This window comes from Mesoplodon mirus (genome assembly GCF_964341445.2).
Source record: "Mesoplodon mirus genome assembly, chromosome: 11".
In the NCBI taxonomy this organism is placed as follows: Eukaryota; Metazoa; Chordata; class Mammalia; order Artiodactyla; family Ziphiidae; genus Mesoplodon; species Mesoplodon mirus.
The window spans coordinates 25,605,563-25,630,143 of record NC_138987.1 but is presented as its reverse complement, the minus strand read 5'-3'; the positions used below and the strand labels follow the sequence as shown (position 1 = coordinate 25,630,143).

Genomic DNA, 24,581 nt, shown 5'->3' with positions numbered 1-24,581 from the left:
GACTTAGGAGGATAACTAAAACCATTAAAATACTTTAAAAAAAAAAAGACTACTTTCAGTCATTTTGCACATGCATCGCACCTTTAACGGGTTTCTAGGTGAATAAGCAGCTTCCAGTTTTGCGATCCGGGACAACTTCCGTATCAACCACAGCAGTGTGGCTGGCTCGCTCCGCTCTTCCTTCTCATCTGCACGTGTCTTGTGCTCTTCCCCATCCTCTCTGGCCATGCCATCACCTAAAACTTCCTGTTCTTCCATGTCTTCTTTTATGTTACCTTGCTTATCCCCAGGATCAGGTTCCAGTAAATACAAGACTTTGGCTACGAACAACAAATTCTTAACAACCTTAAAAAAAGGGGGAGAGGGGAAGGGTAAGAATTGGATTCTGATTTTGCAGAAGCTAAAATAGTTATCCTACAATTAGAGAACAGAAAACTGGGTATTGCACTGTTAAATTGATGATGGAACCTTTTTTTGGATTATTCTTCAGTTTACCTTACAGTGTGTCCAAACCTATTTCCATGTAACTTTTATCCATTTGGCCTACTTCTATTCTTTAAGGTTCCACTGAGTAAATAATTTCATTCTGGACCATCCATTTACATTTTTCAAGAGAGCTCTGATCCTCATTCCATTAAATTCCTTCATCTATTCTTCACTGAAATAAGAGTTTCCCTTCATTATTTATTTATTTATTTATTTATTTATTTATTTTGTGGTATGTGGGCCTCTCACTGTTGTGGCCTCTCCTGTTGCGGAGCACAGGCTCTGGACGTGCAGGCCCAGCGGCCATGGCTCACGGGCCCAGCTGCTCTGTGGCATGTGGGATCTTCCCAGACCGGGGCACGAACCCGTGTCCCCTGCATCGGCAGGCGGACTCTCAACCACTACGCCACCAGGGAAGCCCGAGTTTCCCTTTATTGATCCATTTACTGAGCACTGACTAGTTGCCTTGTATACAGCGTTCCAATTCAACTTTAAAATATCCCTATTAGGTACTATTATCAGGAGAGAAAACCAAGGCTCAGAGTTGGTAAATCTCAGCCAAAGACAAAGAGAGTGGTCAGTCAGGATTCAAAGGTCTTTAGAATTCCAGCCCAAGTTCTTAAACACTGAGCTCCTCTTTCCCGCATATACCATCTGGTCCAGTTGCCCAGGGGTGATTTTTTAGTCTTATAATAATGGACCCATTTATTGAGTGCTAACTCTGCAACATCCATGAAATCTGACGTGGGTATTTCACACCCGTTATGTGAAGAGGAAACCAAGTTGAATTTGATTTCCTTCACTACCCTGGCAACTCTGCTAGAAGAGCTGTGTACCCAAAGTTCCCCCAAATGTGGTACTCAGAATACCACACACTGTCCAAGGCTAGCCTGGCCATCAAGAGTTAATGCCAAGATTATCATTTCCTTCTGGAAGCTGGGCCTGCATGAGGACAGTACCAGATTTGGAGGCCTTCTCTCCTTGTGGCAGCCACTTCACACTGTTAACTCACTCTAAGATTAAGGTAAAGTAAAATCCATAATTTCTTTCAACCTGGGCTGGTACTAGTAAATCTCTTCCTACCTGTCCTGAGTTTGTATGGTTTGTCATCCTCTATTAAAACCATATTGTGTAAGGCCCCACCCACTGTCCACCCTGGCATGATTTCTTTGGCCTCACTTTGTTATCCATTCCCTCCCCAACCCTGCCATTTAAAAAAGTGAGAGAACTATCAATGTTCATGGCATGCCACCTGAGATCACTCTTCAGATACAACATTCACCTAGTTTCTAGTGCCCCGTCCCTTAATCTACATTGCTCCGTTGTTCATAATGACTCACAAGAGACGTGGTCAAGTGCTTTGCTTATATCTAGATACCACATCCGTGTCACTTCATTATCTACCAGCCCAACTGCTCTATCAAGAGGAAAAAGTAAAATGGAGCAGTAGACCAACTATTCAAAAGCAATTCACATTTACTGCATATTTACAAATGCTTTCTTCTCCATATTTTACTTAGAATTAAATTTTATATGAAACTACATAAAGCTTTTTAGTGATGGAATCATTTATCTGCCTTCTGTTAAGGACAGACAATTCTCAGACCACACTGTAGCATGAACATTACTGCTTTCTCTTTCGCTTCCAGGGATAAGGGAAGGAAATTCAATATTACAGTTTAATATAAAAACAATCAATCAGGGACTTCCCTGGCGGCGCAGTGGTTAAGAACCCCCCTGCCAATGCAGGGGACACGGGTTCGAGCCCTGGTCCGGGAAGATCCCACATGCCGCGGAGCAACTAATCTCATGAGCCACAACTACTGAGCCTGTGCTCTAGAGCCCGCGTGCCACAACTACTGAGCCCATGTGCCTAGAGCCTGTGCTCTGCAACAAAGACAAGACACCACAATGAGAAGCCCGTGCACCACAACGAAGAGTAGCCCCCGCTCGCCTCAACTAGAGAAAGCCCGCACAGAGCAAGAAGACCCAACGCAGCCAAAAATAAAATAAATAAATAAAAATAAATTAATTAATTAAAAAAAAAACCCAACATCAATCATTGTCCTTCAAAGCTTCAGTTGCAACACGGAGTAGGTATGTTAAAACTGAAGATGAAAAAGATAAACAGCCAGCCTCCCACTGCATCATCTTTATTGGGAATTTTAAACGGAGCCAGGAGTAATCCCGGTATGGACACCAGAGTCAATGAGATACATGTGCCTAATTGAACAGGTATTTAAGTGTTTGTTTATATTTCATTTAATTCCCCAAGCTTTAACTAGGGAAAACCAAACCAAACCAAAAACCAAACATAAGCTTATTCCTATACTGTTGGTAGAATAGGTCCCTTCTATTTAACTGGGAGGATTACAATACTTACCTGCTCTCCTAGAGACTGATCCAAGAATTTGGAGTGCAACTGATGGCAAGAGGCTAGGGAGATACTTTTCATCTGTGAAAAGAAAATGGACATTGGCAGACACAATGCAGGGTATTTCTGACTGTTTTTAAGAACTCCAAGTAACTATAATGATACAACTAAGGTAGGAGATTTTGCTCTGAATGACCACCTGTGTCGATCTGGAGAGGGAAGGTTCATGACCAGAAATTGTGTAAATGTTCCCTTCTATTTGCCATAAGAATTTTAGCTCCAGGACATGGGGAGATATAGATCATAATCCTTTAGATTATTGGCAGACAACTTTATAACATTCAAATACTTCCCCCCGCCCCGTTTTCTTCCCTTCCACTCTCTGCTCATTCCATGTTTATGGAGATCCCACTATAAGCCAGGCGTTGTGCTAGGCCCTACGAAATCGGAGACAGATAACACACGGTCCCTACCTAACATTTTCAGGACATGATCTCATTAAGTCATCAACAAGGTTATGGAGGCAGGACAGACAGTATCTTATTTGCCAGTATTGATAAAGAACTTAAATATATAATGGAAGATAAATATGCTAAATAAGCAAATCACAAGTCTGACTAGACCAATGGTCTAAAAATTATCTTTGAAAAATCTTGGCCTTTAGGGTGACCCCTCTCTAGTTACTAACACTCCTATGGATCCACACGTGCATCAAGTTGTTGACTGTAAGAGTTTATCCCAAGGCCAACCCCAAGACAGTTACAGGAACCAGAATGAACATCTCATGTAGATGAGGGAAGGAAAGAGTCTTAGAGAAAACTTACCTTTTGGTCAAGGTCACTTGTTAGGAAGCTGACTGCTACAGGTTCTGAGAGTTTCTTTTTAGTTTTTTTGACATTCCGTTTTCTGATAAGTTCCTCCGGTTGGCAAGAGGCAAAGAGCAATCCAAAAATCTGGGCTGCGGTGAGCCAAACCCAGTTGTGCGGATGTCTCAGATGAGAGTGCACGTGACCTAAGGGAGCCAAAGCGCATCCTCAGACGTCAAGGTTTTCCTGACTGTGGTGGTGAGCGTGACTAATTCAGGCATTTCTTGAGTATCTATTATGTGCTTGGATTTAGGACTCAAAGATGAACAAAATAGCCTCTGCTTCCCGGAAGTGACGTGGGGAGACTGGAAGCTACTAGAGAACCAATTCTACCATGGTAAATGATAAGACAGAGCTTCGAGTCAGCCTGAAAACAGACCAGTTTCATAAGAACTAGCTGAAGACTCAAAGAGATAAGGTAGCATCAACAACTACAATTTCTAAACTAAAATTAAGATATATACATGCGTACATATTCTTTTCTCATAACTATTGAAATCAGTGGCTCCAAGTAGCTGACTGGAAAGGTATCATTTATTGAGGTGTTCTATGTGCCAGGCATAGGCTAAACGTGTTACACATATTACCTGATTTAGACCTCACAACAGTTCTGTGAGGTTGGAACTGTCATTCCCACTTTATAGTTCCAGAGGGAGCTAAGTAATGTGCCAAGCTGTAACAGGCAGAACCAAGCCTGGGCCCCAATTTAATCTGGCCCCAGAGCTCATATCCTTAAACATGACCCCTTAAACTATCTTAAGGATGAGCCATTAAGATCATACTCTTATGCTACAGGGCCATTCTCCACATACCACACTTGAAACGTACAGTAGAAAAACCCTGTGGTAACAGACTGAAATTCTAAATGAGCCATCTCATATCTGAGTTTTAGTCTCTGCTGCTTTATTTCATGAAGATGGTTTTACTTTTTTTTCTATATGAACCTTTGTAATTATCTCAGTGGAGCCATACCAGAGTAGGCCATATAGTAACTTAGTAACTGGATTATTTCTCATAAAATCATATGAGTTCTCTTAAAACAAGTGGGTATTTAAAACATTCATTGCAATGTCTATTTCCTACTGATTAATCAAAACTAAAATGTTAAATTAAAAATTCCAGGATCTTATTTTTCATTTAAAGAAACGAATTTTATTTCATTTTATTTTATTTCATTTAAATAATATATAACTTAAATATTCCCACAGAAGTGAAATGGTTTAGTAAATTATGGCACATTTATACTATGGATTATTTATAGCCATTTAAAAGGATATCTACTAAGTATGTTACAGTACTATAATATGCCTACTTAGGTATAAACAGGATATAAAAGTTTATGTGGAATTATGCAACCTCAAAAAAAAAAACCTATGGTTATTTGTCAAAAGGAAGACTGGATGGAAATGTATAACAAATAATCAAGTAGCAAGGAGGACTTTGGGAAATTTTTTTCCTTCTTTTACTCCTCCATAATTAATATTCTTATTTATAAATGAAATATATTGTTTATGAGGATACATATATACATGCATATATTATTTGTTTTTTCCCCCAGAAAAAAATATTTTCACTGTAATCAATCTGCAAGGGCCTTTTAAATCTTTTTCTCATGGACTTTCCCCCTGACATTATATATTTCTGAAGTGTTTATTTTTAGATTTAAATAAAAAGGAAATACTTACTCCAGATTTTACTCAGAGTCTCAGAGGGCTTGATAAGCTGAATAATATTACATCCCTTGATGAGTTTAGCTATCAGGGTAAGAAAACTAAACAGAAGGCGATCTGCAGCTTTTTCTTCAGTCTCTTCCATTATCTAAAATTAGGAGGGATGTTAAATCAATTAAGACAATAATTTCAAAGTGTTTGATGGACATTTTTACTCCAGGAGGTACATCTATACCAGGGTTTCTCAACCTAAACACTGCTGACATTTTGGGTCAAATAGTTCTTTGCTTTGGCAGGCTACCCTGTGCACTAGAGGATGTTTAGCGACATTCCTGGCCTCTACCCACTAGACGACAGTAGCATGCCTCTACCCTCCAGTTGTGACAAAACCAAAAATGCCTCCAGACATCGCTGTCTCCTGGGGGGCTTAAGAAACTTTGATCATCATATACTATGGAAGATAACTTACTTTAATCTTCACTTTAAAAAGAAGATAGAACTACACTGAGTTCTTGCTTTTATTAATAAAAAAACTTTTGAACTCAAATAATATTTAATCTATTAGCTACACCACCTCAAGTAAAACTATTAAAATAAGCAAGAGTTTTACTCCCTAGCAAATAACTTACATTTGTAAAGTTTTCAGGATCAATTTCCTTTTCAATCACACGGAGAACAGTTCCAAGTCTTCTCTCAAAAGTGACTCCTTCACTTTCCACAAACAAGCCACAGATCAGGGCAGCTAGCTGTCTATTTAAGCTCTACCGAAAATAAAACCATCACAAGACAATATCAGCACAACTTGGGAAGCTGTTTCCAAAACTGTTAAATGAAGGTGGACATGACTCTGTCCTCAGTAGTTCTTTATGATACCAGAAGTCAAGAGAATGTGGATTTTTGGTGGCTAACATGAAAAATATAGAGAAATCTTCACCACCCAGAACATTAAAAAAAGTGGTATCCACTGAATAATACATTTTTTCTCATTTTTAAATTAAAAAAAAAAAAAGGAAGAAGTTTCAGCCCCCCGACCCCATTCTGATTTTAATACTTAAAGCCAATATTAAGTTATGACATGTGTTGTTTATATTCCACAAAGATGGGCCAGTGATGATGAGGGTAGAGTCAGCAAGTGCTTATAATTATCGGCAAAAGTTACATCCTATAAATTGTATAAGCAAAATTGGAAACAAAGATACTCATCAATGGGGATTGGTTAAGTAAATTATAATACATTCATGTAGAGTAACTGGGTGACATTGACCTTGTAGTGGGAATACAGGTGATTTCTGTTACTCTCTGTAACTTCTTATATTTTCTGAAATTTTACTGTAAGAATATATTATTAACATAATCAAGTAACAACAATAAAGCTATTTGGGAAAAACTAATTCAACAATGTATAATACGTATTCTTATTTAAAGTATGAACACCAAAAGCTCAGACTTTTCTTTGCAGTATGACTAAAAGCAACCCTAACCTTCTTTGCCCCAAACCAGGTGGTAACCATATCGAAGAGCCAATCTTTTTTCTCAAGGCTGATTTTACTGAGTAAGGATTTGATTGCCATGGATGCCATCTTTTTACACATGGCAGAGTCATCGTTCACCATCATCAGACAAAGAGGAATAAAGAACATTCCACAGTTCTCGTGGAGCAGTCCCTGAAAGAAAACAGACACTTATGAGCACACTCAGACTGGAATTCTCACAGATGTCCTACAAACAGAGGACCCTGGGCTCCCGGGAGCCACAGCTTGTTAACAAACACAGAGTTTGTCTTTGTGATTCACGGTACCTGAGGGAATGTGTCAAAGAGATAAGCGATCATTTCCAAGGCAGACTCTCTCCCGGTCTCATGTTCATAACTAGGGTAAGAACATTAGAAGGACTTGTTAGTAACTTTAAAATTTACCAATAATTATTTTTAAGAATTTAAAATGTTGTCTCAAGGTGCCAGTGTATTTCTTAAAAAGTGGAAAAAACCTCCATTTTCCCAATTTTAACACATGTACTTACCATGCTACTATGCAGTTGTAAATGTAATTTTGTTAGATTTTTACTGTTCTCCTAAGTGGACTCTAATGACAATCGAAGGTCAGAGTGAACTGAAAAGCAGCTTGCAGACCTGCTATATGAAGCCATGCACAGTGCTTGACAATCAAGTCAGTGATTCATAGGACAGCATCCTCAAAGGATGTGCCATTACATTTCGGCTTTGTTCTTTTCAAGACAGTCCACACATTAAAAGGAGAGAAGAACCTACCCCACTGCCTTGTGTAGTTTATGGCTTCAACTTACTTCAGTTGAGCGAGCATGAATTCCAAGTTTGGTCGCAATTTGTCACCCAGGGGATAGTCAAGAATATATTTCAGAAAAACCTAGGAACAGAAGTCACACAAGAGATTATTTGGATCCTGTCCCTCCAGGATTCCTCTTTCCTAAGCTGCTTTCTGGGACACATTGGTAGGCTACAAAGACCTTTCAGAAGGGTGATCAGTTAGGTGAAGTCCACCTCTTGAGTCAATAACTGTGCCCCTCCTCTCTCCTCCCACTTCACTTCCTCAGGTCTTGCCTGATTAAGCGTCAAGTCCTGGCCCACCATTAGCATGGCTGTTTAGGGCTCTAAATCTCAGCTCACACACCGGCAGCTCATCTCTCTGATAGGAGGCTGTGGTGAACTGAGTATGGACTGTGGTTCAACCCTGTATTTCCCCTGAAATAATAACAATAATAGAGATAATACTACTAACTTTTGCATTTACTAAATCACTTCTTTGTGTTAAGCACTGGGTTAAGTGTTTCTTGGTTGGTTTTCATTACTTCCTTAGGAAGTAGGTAATATGATCCCATTTTACAGATGAAGAGAATGGAGTTGGCAAAGAAGGTAAGCAACTTGCTCAGGTGACACTGCCAGAATCCCATGCCTAGCCTATCTGCATCCAAAGGCTCTGCTTGCAAACTACTGTATTATTCAGCTTCCTTTATTAATAAACTGTGAGAACTAAGCACATCATTTAACTTACCAAGGCCTGTTTTTCCCCAACCATAAAATGGTGGTACTGTTTCTTTCGAAGGATAGTTACAAATAGAAGTCATGTATGTAAAGAGCTGGGCATGCAGCTAGTGCTTAATAAATAGCAGCTGACCCTCCTTCTTCCTAAATGAGTTAACTTTTTCTAAAGATGGCCTCCGCAGCCCAAGCCCTCCTTTAACTCCGAGTTCATATTTCCAATTCAGACCCTTCCATTTCCCGGGTTGATATGCACTCATAAGATCAGGACAAATTTATGAACACAAATCTGCTAGTGTCACTCCTCTGTCTACTGATTTCACTGGCTCTTTGTTATTCTTAGAACAAAGCCCTAAATCTTTAACAAGACCACAAGGTCTTGCCTGATCTGGCCCCCTCCCCTGTCATTCACCTTCAACAAGCTAAGCTGTTACCCACTTCAAGGCTTATCTTCCTTAGCCTGCAAGGCTAAGCCTTATTCTTCCTCCAAACTTTGCTTATATGCCAATCCTCAGGAAAGCTTTCCCCCACTATCACATTAGGGTGGTCCTCCACCATGTCATGTGCTCTTATCATATACTCTTCCATACTTTGTCAATTTTAAGAAGCACAGTTTTCCACATTTTAACATATCTGAAATTGGGATGTCTTACAATGGATGCCATCTTACCACTGTCATAGTTTTTTTTCCTTCCTTTGAGGTATGTAAGTAATGGTGTGTCTTGTAAGTGATGAAATACAACAGTACTTTCTTCCTCCTGGCACCTAGGATGTCTGTAATTAAATAACTACTTGTGGGATTTCTGCTTTGCGCATCTCTGCTATAGGATAGACAGGGACTATAAAAATTTTGTTAACCACTCTTCCAGAAATACCAGGTACCCAGTGATACACATTAAGTGGTCAATGACTGGACCACTGGATGGAAATCTTTGCTGCAGGTTATCATGCTGCAGAAGGAAAATGTATTTCTTCATCCATCTGAAACGTGCCACATATGGGCTATATTCAAAATGCTCTTTATACTGAAAAATGGCCTTACACTTGGTATGTGAATGGGCTCCTGAGTCTTAGAATAAAGCAACAGTATGACACAAAGTCTTCAGAATTCAGTGTTGACATCTCTCTACCTAAAAACCAAACAGAGAAGGCAGGGCCCAACCCTTGCCATGGGAATAAGCTCTCTCTACAAACCTGTCTGCACTGGACTCTGACAGGTTCGTTTTGTGCAGAAATTGCCAGCTTGGACACTTTGCGCATGACATCATCGATTTCTGGAACCAACAACTTTCTTGATAAAATGGCCTAAAATACAAAAGGAAAAGACATACTTATTTCATGTTTTACTGAAGATGGCCTGTTGTTTACTAAGCTGACCTGATGTTAAAAGCAGTCACAGGCAGTTTTCAAACATAATGAAAGTATCTCCACAAGAAAAAGAACATAAACTTAAAAATGGTTAAAATGGTCAATTTTATGATACATACAAGCAGACTACATGCATTTGTACAGAATTCCCTGGAAGTTTAATATAGAGCTCATGTTCAAACATTTTAATAAGCAGATATGTTAGCTTATAATTAATCAATCAAATCATAATAATCTTTATAAATTAATTTCAGAATTATCTACAGCTAGTCAGAACACTATGTTCCATGTTATTCTAAATATCTGACATGAGGCTCATTCACTGCACAGTCCAACATTCTGGTGACACCATACCTTCAGAAGACCAAATGCGGTGGCTTGTCTTGTCATATCATAAATGTCCTCCTCAGCATATGCTAGTAGAACTTGAAGCTGCTTTTCAGTTATCTGGTAAGACTTCACTTTCTTCACAAGTATGGTCACACACTGCAAGTTATAACACTGAGGTTAACAGCCAGGACATCCCACAAATCAGTATACAGTGGAATGATAAGGACTCAACACAACAGCAATGTTTTTTCACACAGGATACCAACACTCTGGCCTTAGCAAATTAATTTGGAAGAAATTTTGACCACGACCACAAAAGATGATGAGGAAAAGTAACTTTGATGTTAATCCTGGTCCTGGCTTCTTCTAAGTGCAAGTGAAAACACCTCACCTTGAAACAATTTACCACCAGGTGGAAATTCTGGCCCCTGGCAGCCCCGAGTTTTGCATAGTCCTTCAGCAGAAGGAAAAGGTGTTTCATTAGCTGTTCCGCTTTTGTTTCTGTGGAAGGCAGGGGGAACCTCAAGATCCAGATCAGGCATTGTAAAGCACCTGTAATCACCTGAAAAACAAAGTCAGACAAAGCCAATCAATTGATGAAGTGACCAAACTCAACAATCCAGCACCTAAGGCTGTGTAGACACTGAGCGACCGAGTTGAAGGAACGAAGCGCTCTGCCAGTCCACTCAGGGAGAACTGTGCTAAAAGTGTAAGGAAATAGGGACATTTCCTCTTCCCTGTTGTAGAACTTACTGCTTCTCCATAGCAGTAAGTGAAGGTATATCCCAAGCAAGTGAGAAAAGGTGCTCATATTCTTAACCTATTATGGGTAAATGATTAGATAGGCTGGCTAATTTTAGCATTTTTTCCCCTGAAAAACACATTATAAATGCCTTTCCAATTTTCTAGAATGGTACTTCAATTTAATCCATTCTTATTAAGCTTATATTATGTACACAAGGCACTCTACAGAGTGTTAGAAATACGATGATAAAAAGGATGCCTTTCCGCATTTAAGGAGCAGATAGCTGAAATTAAGCACGGGAACTATGACCTATAATTTAATATAGTTAAGTGCAGTGCCAAAGGTATGAAAAAATGTGTTGGGACCAAGTGACTACAAAAGAATCCCTGAACCTCCAGGCCAAACCTTCTAGATTACCTAGACCAGCTGGTTCACCTCTACCTAACAGACCCCTACACTCTGGTTGCCGGGATGGCCTTATTGGGCTGGATTAGACGAAGGTAAAGCAAAGAGCTCAGGAGTCAAAAAGACCAGGGCTTAAAACCCAGCTCTGGGCTTCCCTGGTGGCGCAGTGGTTGAGAGTCCGCCTGCCGATGCAGGGGACACGGGTTCGTGCCCCGGTCCAGGAGGATCCCACGTGCCGCGGAGCGGCTGGGCCCGTGAGCCATGGCCGCTGAGCCTGCACATCTGGAGCCTGTGCTCCTCAACGGGAGAGGCCACAACAGTGAGAGGCCCTGCGTACCGCAAAAAAAAAAAAAAAAAAAAAAACCCAGCTCTGCAGCTTATTACCTGTTTGACCACAGAGTTGTTAAATACTTAACCTCTTGGCACCTTTCTTGTAAAATAGGCAATCTGAGAGAGTGGGAAAGGTGTGGGCTTCGGAGTCTGACAGAGTCTTACATCCTGGATCTGTGATATGGGGCAAGTCACTTAGCCTAAGGCCTGGATTTCTCATCTATGAAAGAGACACATTAATAATATATGCGTCATGTGTTGTTATGAGGATTCACAGCAGTGAGCAGTAGCAACAAGGATGATGATGATGAGATGATGATTACTGCCGTGGGGACAGCACCACTCACCCTCATGAAGTTGTTGTGAGGATCAAATGAAGGGCTTTTACAACTGTTAAGCGCTACCTATTATTATTAAATTGCTGTTAAGGGAGCCATTTAATGCAGAGAACAGAGGTAGTTCATGATGTTGTAAATCTCTTTAAAAACTCAATCATCTTGTGAAGCACGAGGCTAGAAACAAGTTCTAGGTATACCGCACAGCACAGCTCCCGCAAAGGAACAGATGCTCACCTTCACGTCCATGGAACCCAGGCAGTCTATGAGGAGAGACATAAAAGGATCCAACATTTCCAGAACATGATCACTTGAAGACTTGATCTTGGAAGTCTTCAGACTAAGATGCAACAGCTAGAAGATTTAAAAAGATACTTCACATCAGTTGCCCCTAAGACCAAATGAGTGAGGTAAAGGTGAAATGATTTTAAGAGACCAATGTGAAAGGTTAAGATGCTTCTATTTGAAATTATAAAAAGTGTGAAGAAAAGGGAACCACCTGGGAGAGTCTCAGTAAGTGAAGAAGGTGGGAGCTCACGGTGCAGCTGAGATTCGAAGTTCATTTAACAAATGGTTATTACTCAGCATCTGCTTTGATTCCAGGTACTGGCTTGGCGTGGAGGACATGGCAATAACCAAGATCAGCAGGGTCACTGCCCTCACGGATCTTAGCCAGGATGATAGACTCTAGGGAATAATTCACTATAAATGCAGGGTGCTGTGAGAGTTCTGGGGGGGACCTGGGCAGAGGGAGGAGTAGATGGTGAGGTCCTGGGGTGGGAAAAGTGTGGTGACTTTAGAGAACTGAGGGGAAGCCACGTGTACAGGATGAGGCTATGCCCTTGTGGCCCAAATGAAGGACAGGGCTCTCTCCTGGGAAAAAAGGGAGCCAATGAAGGATTAAAAAAATATATACAATAAAACGATCACATTTGTGTTTTCAAAAAATTTAGAGTAGTTCAGAGGTGCACACTCATGGGCAAAGCAACAGTGAAAGCACTGTAAATATTAGGTCAGAATCATTAATTCTGAGAAAGTTATGTCATCAAAGTAAGTACCAGCATTTCCAGCGGAAATGAGCAGTACTGGAAATTCAGTAGAGGATTAAAAGGCACAGACTCAGCGTGTGCAGCAAGTCTCACTTTAAGGTTAGTTCTTACCCGAAGTCCAGACTCAATAAATATGTGCATGTTGGTTTTCTTGCTCACAACAGCTTTCTGCCCGCCTCGAACTGGAGTTGGGGGGAGCAGAAGACAACTCTGGGGTGGCAGACGTGGATCTGGTGCAGGGGCCGCTGGATTTCTGTCAATCAAGTGGAATGAAAACTAGTAGAAGGCACACTGTATGCTGCATCCCTGGAAGCTACTATGGCCCCTTCTGGTGAGGTGAGTCCAGTACCAAATAATGTGCTCTTTGCTTGGGTTATTTTTCCCCCTTAACCACAAGACACCGAAGAGAGGATTAGGTTGTTGATCAAAGTTTCTAGAACCCCAGAAACAGAGGTCAGAGGGATGAACATACATTTAAATGAAGATGAACAGCAAGGGGCACTCCCTTCCTTTGATTTCTGAAAACAAATGCCAAGGAGTCTCTTTCAGAATACAGAAGCAAAATTCAAAGGAAGTTTACAAATAAGGTATTTAAAATCTGTGGAGGTCTAAATCTCTGATCAGAACAAGAAGTATATATTTTAAGTCTATCCCAACTTTGATTCAATAAATATCTAAAACGAAAGTGGTATTAAGTAAATGTCAAAATAATTGGTTGCCTTCACAGCTACCGCATTCAGCAGAAACAATCTTGTGTTGACATGTATTACCTGGAAAGACCTCAGCCCAAACACCACAAAGTAGAACCATCTTACAACTCAGATAAATATACCTTTTTTTCCCTACTAAAGCAAATTATTAAATGAACCCACTTAAGAGTAACTGAGTACTGAATGGCTTATTAGAAGTATGAACCTAAAGGATAGTTGTTGTTTTTTTCAAACTTACTTTTCCTTCTCTGTTAACAGGGGTAGATTTTCGCTGACCAAACCGTAACTAAGCAACAGAATGGATTCTGCCGTCATTTCCTGGTTTACAAGTAATCCTGCTATGATTCGACGTAAGGTTTCATGAACTTTCCGGGCCAGTTTTAAACTCGTGGTATTTTGCAAGATCTAAAGGCAGACATAAATGCATGCTGAGGTAACACAGGACTGCATTTTGATTTGTTATAATAGTAGTTTTCTTTTATATATTTACTTTTTAAAATATGCTTTTTGCTAATTAAAAAAGGAACACATTCTTAATAAAATTTCAAACATAGATATAACATATAAAGTCAAATATACCCATGACCTCAGCCCCAGAGATAACCACTGCCAGCTGTGTATGCCGCTGGATTTCTTGTGCCTCCTTGGCACTCTCTTTGTTGATGAGGCCTGGGCACAGGGCTGGAGATAGGAGGTGACACTTGAATATGTCAGCCTTCCAAGTGCATTAAATGGGGTGGTTTATAGGCAAGCACATACACATAACACAACATCAACAAAATGCAGTCACTACTCACAGGAAACCATGCTAAGGAAGTGGTGTGACGGCCAGGCCTCAGGGTTGGATATTAGTTATTGGGCCAAATCAGAGGAACTTAATGGGACCCCAGCACCGTCAACCCCAGTACAACCCTCAGCATGTCATAGCTATTCCCCTGCACAGGACATGGATTAGTAACTTTGATTACCTTGGAGGGACTTGATAATTTACATGGAAAATAAGTGTGCTTTGTCAACTCTTTTTCATCCTCAAAACATATCTAACATTCTTAGATCAGGCTCAGATAAGCTAAATGCATTCTAGGAACATTAGGGAGTTAATCTAGCACTAAACATGTGGAATTAGCACAGAGAACACTATGAAGGTAGGTAAATGACAGTCCCTGCCCAATAGGAAAGGCAGAATAAAAATGGTGGAAAGAATGTGAGATTTGGATCAGAAAGATCTGGAATTAAATCCTGACTTTTCTCCTTAGCCATGTTCCTTTCTATCTAAGCCTGAATTTTCTCATCTGTAAGACGGAAGTACTGTCAATCTCAGGGGACGGTTGTGCAGATTAGAAGAGATAATGAAGCACAGTGATAAGAACATGGGTATCTGTTCAATAAATGCCAGTTCTCTTCCTCCTGGCAATCTGGGAGCAACAGTCTGACTCCAAAGGCTATGTTCTTAGCTGCTGACGGAACCCAGCTGTATAATTCACCTGTAGTTCAATTCCTGTTGCCTTTCCTTTTGCATCTCATGGTTTATATCAGGGACTCTGATCCTTGGATCAGAATCCAAGAATCAGAATCAGCGGAACCAGAATCCACTGAGCTGCCAGCCACATGGTACTGGTGCCCTTAGCACCAAAGCAAATCATGATGCTCAAGGCTCTTTTCAAGAACTCATGATACTGTAAGGTGGGGATCCCCTTTATTACATTCAAGTCCTTACCTCTTTTAGTGGAAGGATAAGTTTTGTAACCTGATCTTTTCCTACAAACTTGCCCAAGATTTCATAAGAATCATAACTCTTGCTTCTTCGTGCCTCCATAACCTTGGAGAGGATCTGTTTTACTTCCTTTTCTTCAGCAATGGCACCAAACAACTCATGGTTAAAAATCTTTAAACGAAAAAAAGCCAAATGGCAATTATGTGCACTTAGCAACTTATGCCAACATAAGCAGTCTTTGAAAATGAGTGGTATGTCCAAGTCAAGGACTAAAATTAGACAATAGGAATTTCTATTAGATTTCACTTTTTTCAATGTAGTTTAGGGACCAATTACTAAAAAACAAATACAGAAACACTTCAAGGCTTACACCAATGGAAAACAAAAGAAAAATACCAGGTAGATTTACATATATAATTGTATAATATATAAACAGGCACTTCTTTGATATTATCAAAGAGTAGCTTAATTTCTCTTTAAGAAATTCTCATATTTGTAACTTAATTATCAAAATTAATGCATTTAATTAAAAATGTCTACATTTTTAATGAATAAACAAACGATTGTGTGCCAAATTTAATGTCTTTCTAATCCTACCCCCAAATTATCATATTATCTGATTTTAAATTGTTATTAATTTTTCACTATTCTAAATAAAGCTCTAATGAATATACTTTTGTACAAACCCCAGACCACACCTCTGACCTTACCAGCTCGAGACCTACTTGCAACAGCAGAGTGTCCATCTCACATCACTTGAGTCTCAACTTTTAAACCTCTGCTAGCCCAAGAGATGAGAGAGTACATTTTTTTCATATTTATAGGCTATTATTTCTTATTTTGTGAACGGATTTGTGTTCTTTGACCTCTGAAAAAAATTAGAATTCCTTTCTCTAAATCTTACCTCAATCATTATATCCAAACAAGAGTCCAAATTCCCAACTTGCAGCTTGTTGGTGAGGCCTTGCAGCAACATGTAAACAGTGAAAGTTAGCACATGGACCTAAAACGAAATGTATAATAAGAATATGGATGGCTAAGAACACCACAGTAGAAAAAAGAAAATTCAGAAGTACGGCGGGTGCGCACTCAGATTATATATCTGTAACTATTGCAGGGAGAAGCTTTGACAAATGACACATACTTATATCACTGCCTAAAATCCTTTAACCAGATGGTCCCTTTGTGGAAAAGATGCTCAGAAACACATCACCATGCTTAGGTTCGATTATTGTGACTGAATCAGGCCAATGATTTATAAAGAAGAGCACAAGTCTTGAACTTTTAAAAACCAACCTGTGAATTAAGGAGCCTGCCACGTTGAATGTAGTCAAACCTGGTACAAAGAGTGTTATGAAGGAAACAAGTTTTTGCCCTTCACAGTGATCACAGCTAACATCCCTTAGAGCTTCCTATGGGCTAGGCACTGTATTAATACCTCACATGTACTGAATGATTTAATCCTCACCCACTCTATCTATGGCATAGGTGCTACATTATCAGCATTTTCAGATGAAGAAGCTGAGGCACAAAAAGGTCAATCAAACTTGCCCACGGTCACATGAATAGGAAATGGTGGAGTCAGGATTTGAAACCAGGTGATGCCAGAGTATACAGAGTGCACAAAAGGGTGTATTCTGTATACTGCTTCTGGTGCTGCAAGTTATCAAGGTGAACATCAGATAATGATCATACACTAAGAAAATACACCTGGCTGTCAATATACAGACTGGATTTTAAAGGCATAATTTCGTATGTATCTACTTATGATCTTTAAATACTTTTACATATATAAAATATTTGCTGAGGACTTTATATAATTTTTAAACATCCTTTTGTGGGGGTGAAGAATGAAACTCGAAGAGTACAATTTTGCTCCTGTCTACATGATTAATACTAATACCCAAACTGCTGTTCTCTCATCCTTATTTTACTTACTTTAACGAATAATGAGACAGACTGGAAGAACAGGTGGTTAAAGAAAAAAGGGCTACTTGTTTGAATACCTCAGGTGCTCAATTAAATGTGTGAATGAATCCTCAAAGACAGCTGTACTGTATTCATCCTGGTATGCTCAGTGCCCAAGAGCACCTCACAGAAACTAGCCATGAAATACAGGCTGGTTGAAAGAATAAACATGGACACTGACAGGGGCTCCGGTTCCAGGTAAGACGGAGAAAGCACACTCTATCCTGTCTCTCCCACTGAGTGCAGCTATAAGCCCCAGACAGGATGCACAGAGCTGCAACTGGGGAAGAACACCAGAGTGCAAGTACCACCAAACTCCCAGTGCGTTTACCCCTGTTTTCTATACAGTTATAGACGTGGGGACTGCAGTAGCCACAACACTGCTGGGAGACCTTCCTTTCCCATTGGGACTGCAGTTCTGAGAGGATGGGCCAACTAGCTGCTTTTCTCCTTCTCTGTCTTGCCACCACTTAGCCTCTGTGTGGGTACAGCTGTGGGAAGTGCATGGCAAAGTGGGAGAAATAAAGCCCCAGCTTTCCAGCTGGAGGTGTGAAATAAGTGGAAAAATAATGTGTTAGCAAAGAATCAGAAGATATAAGGGACTAAATGGAAGCTTTACAATGGAAAAAACCAAACAGACCAATAATTGAAATAAGAAAATTTACTAGATGGGTCCAATAGCAGAATGGAGATTAAAGAGGAAGGGGTCAGTGAACTTGAAGATGAATCAATAGAAATTATGCTATCTAAACAGAAAGGAAGGAGACTGAAAAAGAAAATAAAAATGGAGCCTCAGCGATGGATGGGACCCCCCAAAAAAGTCGAACAGGAGTCCCAGGAGAGGAGAAAGAGTGCAGTGCAGAAAAAGTATTTGAAGAAATAATGGCTAAAAACTCGCCAATGTGGTTGAGAAGCTCAACAAACCTCAAACAGGGTAAATCCAAAGAAATCCACATTCATAATCTAACTGCTGAAAAATAAAGACAAAGTCTTTAAAGCTGCCAGAGAAAAATAATGCATTACTTAGAGGGGAAGAGTAATTTGATTATTCATCAGAAAGGCCAGAGGAAGGCGCATGACACTTTTACAGTGCTGAAAGAAAAGAAATAACTGTCAATGCAGAAGTATATATCCAGTGACAACATCCTTCAGGAATGAAGGTGAAACAAAGACATTCACAGGGGAAGGAAAACGAAGGAGCATCCGTTGCCATGACACTTGCTCTATGAGCTTGCCTAGACCAAAGAGAAATGATACCAGGAAGAAATCTGGAAATTCAGAAATGAAGGAAGAGCAGTAGAAATGATAAATATCTGGGCATATTTGAGGATTAAAGCAAAAACTCTAACGCTGCTTGATAAGTTTTCAACATATAAGTTTTCATCAAAGTAGTACATAAACAACTTTTAAACAAAGGAAGGGTGAAGGGATCTATAGGGTAATAAGGTTTTTATATTCCACTTGAAGTGGTAAAATACTGACTCTAAATAGATTATTAAAAATTAAGTATGGATATGGTAATCTGGAGCAACCACTAAAACACTATACAAAGAGAGACAGTGACAATGAATACTGGTATTTTTAGTGTGTTACTTATAACCTATAGAATAGGAACCTACCTATGAACAAATTAGGACTTGGAAGGTCAAGCTAACTACCAGAAGTCTTGGCTGGGTACTTGAGAAAAACAAGTTGCAGTGTTTCTCAAACTTTAGATCACTCAGGGATCTTATTAAGATGCAGATTCTGTAGGTCAGGTGTAGGGTCCTAATCATACTTCTAACAATCTCCCAGGTGCTGCTGATGCCACTTGTCTGGGGCCCACACTTGGAGTAGCAAGACAGCCAGGTAACTACTCAAAGAGCTTTGCATTCCACCTGGTGCTCTTATTCATTTTATGACATGTCATACATTTCAACTCTTAAACAAATGTCTATGTTCTTTATTGTTCACATGTGTGGTTATACGTTCAATATACATTCAATAAGAATTTTATTAAGAACTCAGAGAATACAAAACTTGATATCAAGTGATTTGAGAGAAAAACACAGGTTATGAAATGCAGGTCTACAAGGATCTTTTAAAAAATTAAATATAAGGGCTTTTTAAAAAACATATTTTTTAAAATACTGATTAAAAATTTTTAAATATTCTTGCTTGCTCTCTCAGTAGATCAACTTTACAAAAGATAGACCCGAAGTATCATGACTTAGTGTTTAAAGTGCAACTATTTGAACCCCAACCCAATTTGAATATAAAGTACATGATGCAATTTACCTGATAGCCACGCACAAGGGTAGTCTGTAATTCTTTTAAAACATATTGTAGGTAATGCACACCCAGATCCTCTATTATTTTTGCGAGAGTGCTGCGAGCAATGTCTCTGATTTCCTGTGCTCTGTTCTTGAGGAGGGCACACACTTTCAGCAAAATACTAGAACATGAGAAATTAATTGACTAATTAAATTAACAGAACCAAATAAAAATATAAATATCCTTTTGTTTCTGAATTACTCATAACCCAAATTATGCCAATTAGGATTCTAAATTACAGCAAATTGTGACAGTACTTCTCTTCCTGACAAAAGAGAAGATAGAACCAATTTTTGAGTTTCACTGAACTTTTCTGATTTGTCACACAACATACCTTGGCAGATTAGCTTCCATAACTTCCTGTGGAAGGGACTGCATTAGTTTAACCATGGCAAAAGCTAAAGGAACTCGAACTACTTCTTCATCATTCACAACCTTTGATTTTATGAGTTTGTGTTCTTCTTCTCTTTTAGTCTGTAAGAAAAATTTAGGTTCAACTAAAACAAAAATGAATGGATTAGGGACCTACCAACCCTACAACCTTGCAGTTGAAAGATAAGCTCTTGTGATATATTTATATCCATTTCTAAGTTTAATGTCTTAAAAAACAAACTCAATTATACGATTTGATAACCCTCCAAAAATTATAAAAATAATATGAATAAGAATATTCTTTTCAAAGGAGCAACCAGCCAATCAATCAATCAATAAAACCAAGTATTCACTGACGTGGGGTTAAGACTGCTGCTGTGTAATATTTAAGAAGTCACATAAAATTTGTGTTAATTGGGACTTTCAGGTGTTTAAGTGACATCGTTGGTACATAAAAAATATGGTGCCTCAAATAAACTTTATTTACAAATATACAAAATGATGAAGTTGGTATTTTACATCAGGGGTTGGAAAACTTTCTGTAAAGGGTCAGATAGTAAGTAATTTTGACTCTATGGCCGCTATTGAAGCTACTCAATTTGCTATTGTAAGGCAAAAGCAGAATTAGACAATATGTAAATGAATGGGGTGTAACTGTGTTCCAAAAAAACTTTATTTACAAAAACAGGCTGCAAGCTAGATTCAGCCCATGGGCCACAGTTTGCCAGCTCAAGTTTTACACTGAGAAGGAAAGGCTCTGGCTTCATGAGAATGCACTCCTAAAATGTTACCCCTATTAAACAAGAAAAAGATGTATTTTTGTTTTCTTCCTTTTTTTTTTTTTTTTTTTAATTTTTTGTTCACGCTGCATGGCATGCGGGAATCTTAGTTCCCCGACCAGGGATCAAACCCACGCCCCCTGCACTGGAAGCATGGCGTCTTAACCACTGGACTGCCAGGGAACTACTGAAAAAGATGTATCTTTGAATAGCAGAGAAGTGGCCAAGACATAGAAAAGGGAAACATACTCTAATTTTTAATAACCTTTTTTGGAAATGGGAGTCATCTTAATATCTACTTTGGAGATAGAAAAGCATATATCTACCAGTATCAAAATCATAATGAAGAAGAAACATTACTACCTTAGCTGTACGAGATGAACCTGAAGATGATGAGATAAGAGAAGGGAGATGAACTGTGAAATGTAGAGATAAAAGAAAATCCAAAAGCTGATGTCAATCCACATAGTTATTAGGAGCCTCAGTCTGACAGGGCCCCACGGACACCCCACAGAGTCACACAGACCTGCTGGGCCCCAAACAGAATGATTACCGTAGATGCCAGACATTTATGGAGCCTGGGTAGGATGTCCCCAGTTATGGTTCCTTGGATATTTTTAATTGTTTTCTCCAATTCTTCCTTATTCCAAGGAAGGAAAGAGATGGACTTCGTGACACACTCGGATTCCTTAGCTGCTGTCCCTTCATAATCATCTGGGTCAGGGTTTTCTAGCTCTTCATGCTTGTCTGACAAAGTCTTACATCCATCTTCCTTCTCATCCTCATCCATATGCTCTAATCCCATGGCTTCATGCTCTGGCAACTCAATCTCTTCTATGGTGTCTATGTTTAGTAAACAACAAAAATCACTTTAAATTAAATAAGGAAACAACACAGTTGTGTTAAGTAGTCTTTTCTACTAACATCTAATAAAAAGTATCACTGACTATAAGGGCAAGATAAGGGCTGAGGAAACAGCAGTAAATGAGAGTGTTATGGTCCTTCATTTTCTTACAGTTAGCCTAATGAGGAATAGAGACAAGTAAACTGATAATTATAAAAAAAAAGTGTGGAATAGTAAGCAAGTACAGGGTACTTTGGGATCACATGGAGAGGCTGGGGGGAGGAGGGCTCTTAACCAAAAGAAAGCTTCCAAAGTACTGTGGTTGGAGGTTTCCAAAAGCAAAAACCTACATTCATGAACATGAAAATCCTAATGGCAGCCAACAAGTCTTATGCAGAAACGTATCTTATTATAGGATTCAATTTATTAAAGAAAACTGGGCAGTATTGTAGAGAAAGTCCAGACTTGGCTCTGCCAACAAGCCATGTGACTATAGTCAATTACTTAACACTCATGGGCTTTGGATTCTTCACCAGTAAACTGTAGATGGCACCTACTTGCAAGGCTATTGTTAGGATTAAATGTGACAAAGTCTATACTGTACCTAAAATATATTTCTGACACTTCATTGACTTTCAAAAAAATGATAGCTATTAGTCTTCATTTTTTTTTTACTGGCCGTGTAGCTTTGGGAAAGTTACTTTACTTTTGAATCTCAATTTCTCGTGTCAAAAATATGCAGTAACCAAAACCTAAGGTTCTTGTAAGGTCCTTATGAGGACAAATGAGATAATGTCTATAAAAGCACATTTCACAGTAGATGCTCACTAACTGTTTCAAACTCCATTCATACCTAAGAAGAAAACAGTGAAGTGAATTAATATTTTAATTTTTTAATGTTTCTATTTATGAAAAATTTCAAAATGCAGATTCAATTGACTGAAGATAAACTAAGGGGCTTTAGTACATTAATTATTTAAAACACAAATGGTTTCTACAAATTCAAAAGTTTTTCTCTTCATCAGTGTGGCTCTTGAGTGATTTGATAATGAATCAAAGAATTAGAAAATTTTGAGTAGGAACACTGCAGTAATGCAAACTAAGGGCCAAGATATTTCAATGTCTTTAGCCAAAACAATTAGAATAAATACCTTGGCCTACTTAAGTGTTTATTCTTTTCCTTATTTTTCTGTGATGGCTAAATCCTTCAGAATCTGATGTTCAATATAAGCAGTAGTAGTAGGTATCTTTACCTCATTCTGGTTTTAAAGCAAAGGCTTTTAATGTTTTACCATTGAGTATGATGTTTCATTAGGTTTTTTTTTTTTTGGCCACGCCACACGGCATGCAAGATCTTAGTTCCCTGACCAGGGATGGAACTGGTGCCCCCTGCAGTGGAAGCGTGGAGTCTTAACCACTGGACCACCAGGGAAGTCCCATCATTTATCTGGTTGGTTGGTTGGTTATCTATCTATCTATCTATCTATCTATCTATCTATCTATCTATCTATTTAGGGCTGCATCAGGTCTTAGTTGTGGCATGCGGGATCTTTAGTTGCGGCGTGAGGGCTTCTCTCTAGTTGTGGTGCACGGGTTTTTTCTCTCTCTAGTTCTGCCGTGGGCTCCAGAGTGCGTGGGCTCTGCAGTTTGTGGCACACGGGCTCTCTTGTTGAGGCACACAAGCTCAGTAGGTGTGGCACGTGGGCTTAGTTGCCCCGTGGCATGTGAGATCCTAGTTCCTCAACCAGGGATCAAACCTGCGCAACCTGCACTGGAAGGTGGATTCTTTACCACTGGACCACCAGGGAAGTCCCCCATCATTAGGTTTTTAAAACACATCTTTTAACAGGTTAAGGAAACTTCTATCTATTACTTGTTTGATAATTGCTTTTATTATGAATGGATATTGAATTTAATCACATGTTCCCCCTGTGTCTATATAGATGATCACATTTTTTTGTTTGCTAATGTGTTAAGTTCTATTAGCCAATCACCAACTTCATGAGTTAGTGGGGGCTTCCTCTTTTTCAGTCACCTGAAATAGCTGATATAAGGTTGAAATGATCTATTCCTTGAGTGTTTGTAAAACTTGCCTATAAAACAGTCTAGACCTGGCATTTTCATCAGAAGAAAATTTTTAACTACAGATTCAATTTCTTTAATCATTAGAGATCTTTTCAGATTTTCTATTTCTTCTAAAGTCAGTTTTTGTATTTTATTTTTCTAAGAATTTGAACATTTCACCCAAGTATTCAGATTTATAAGTGCAAAGATTACAATGTTATTTTACCTTTTTCATTTAATTGTGATCTTTTAAAATTCCTAATATTTATTGTGCCTTCTATTGTCATTGGTCAATCTTGTCAGAGGTTTGCCAATTTATGATCTTTCAAAGACTGATTTTTATTTTTGATGATCCTTTCTGTTGTATCTACTTCATATTTCATTAACTGTTGCTCTAATTTTTAATTCTTAGACGTTCTTTGCATTCACTGCTTAACGTTCTTTCTACACATTAAGGTGATATAATTGAATTTCTGTGCAAATAATCTACAGGTAAGATTTTTTCACCCATACAATTTAGTCTGGACTTCTCTACTGTTAAATAAGTTTTTTACAAAAATACTCAAACCATTCATTTTAACTTCCTCCTGACTCATTCACTGGTCACTGCTATAAGAGCAGAAAAAGGGAGTAAATTGAATTTTGCTATCTTTAATTCATGATCATAAAGTATCCAAGGATAGGAAGGAAATCTAGTTTAAGAAAGTTTAAAAAACTTACTCTCTTCCCTCTGAAGTTTTCTCATTTGTTCTTCCAGAGTTTTGTGGTCAAAGTGGAATGCTTCTAACACTATCACTAGCAAACTGTTAAAAAAATTTTCACAGAAATGTTCATTTGATTAATAAT

At 38.9% G+C, this 24,581-nt stretch overlaps 1 protein-coding gene across 1 annotated transcript in view; it reads right to left on the bottom strand.

Annotated features, from left to right (window-relative positions):
• UTP20 (UTP20 small subunit processome component) overlaps positions 1-24,581 on the bottom strand; it is a 93,007-nt gene that overhangs the window by 3,732 nt on the left and 64,694 nt on the right. The window contains exons 40-59 of the mRNA XM_082634618.1: positions 24,456-24,538; positions 21,381-21,670; positions 20,011-20,150; positions 19,641-19,797; positions 16,300-16,398; positions 15,399-15,566; positions 13,920-14,086; positions 13,083-13,224; positions 12,160-12,276; positions 10,499-10,669; positions 10,132-10,263; positions 9,604-9,714; positions 7,698-7,777; positions 7,195-7,264; positions 6,878-7,060; positions 6,026-6,157; positions 5,412-5,544; positions 3,685-3,872; positions 2,870-2,941; positions 82-345 (exon numbers count right to left, since the gene is read on the bottom strand). Coding sequence (XP_082490744.1) covers positions 82-345; positions 2,870-2,941; positions 3,685-3,872; positions 5,412-5,544; positions 6,026-6,157; positions 6,878-7,060; positions 7,195-7,264; positions 7,698-7,777; positions 9,604-9,714; positions 10,132-10,263; positions 10,499-10,669; positions 12,160-12,276; positions 13,083-13,224; positions 13,920-14,086; positions 15,399-15,566; positions 16,300-16,398; positions 19,641-19,797; positions 20,011-20,150; positions 21,381-21,670; positions 24,456-24,538 — 2,899 coding nt within the window. The remainder of the gene's footprint in view (positions 1-81; positions 346-2,869; positions 2,942-3,684; positions 3,873-5,411; positions 5,545-6,025; positions 6,158-6,877; positions 7,061-7,194; positions 7,265-7,697; positions 7,778-9,603; positions 9,715-10,131; positions 10,264-10,498; positions 10,670-12,159; positions 12,277-13,082; positions 13,225-13,919; positions 14,087-15,398; positions 15,567-16,299; positions 16,399-19,640; positions 19,798-20,010; positions 20,151-21,380; positions 21,671-24,455; positions 24,539-24,581) is intronic.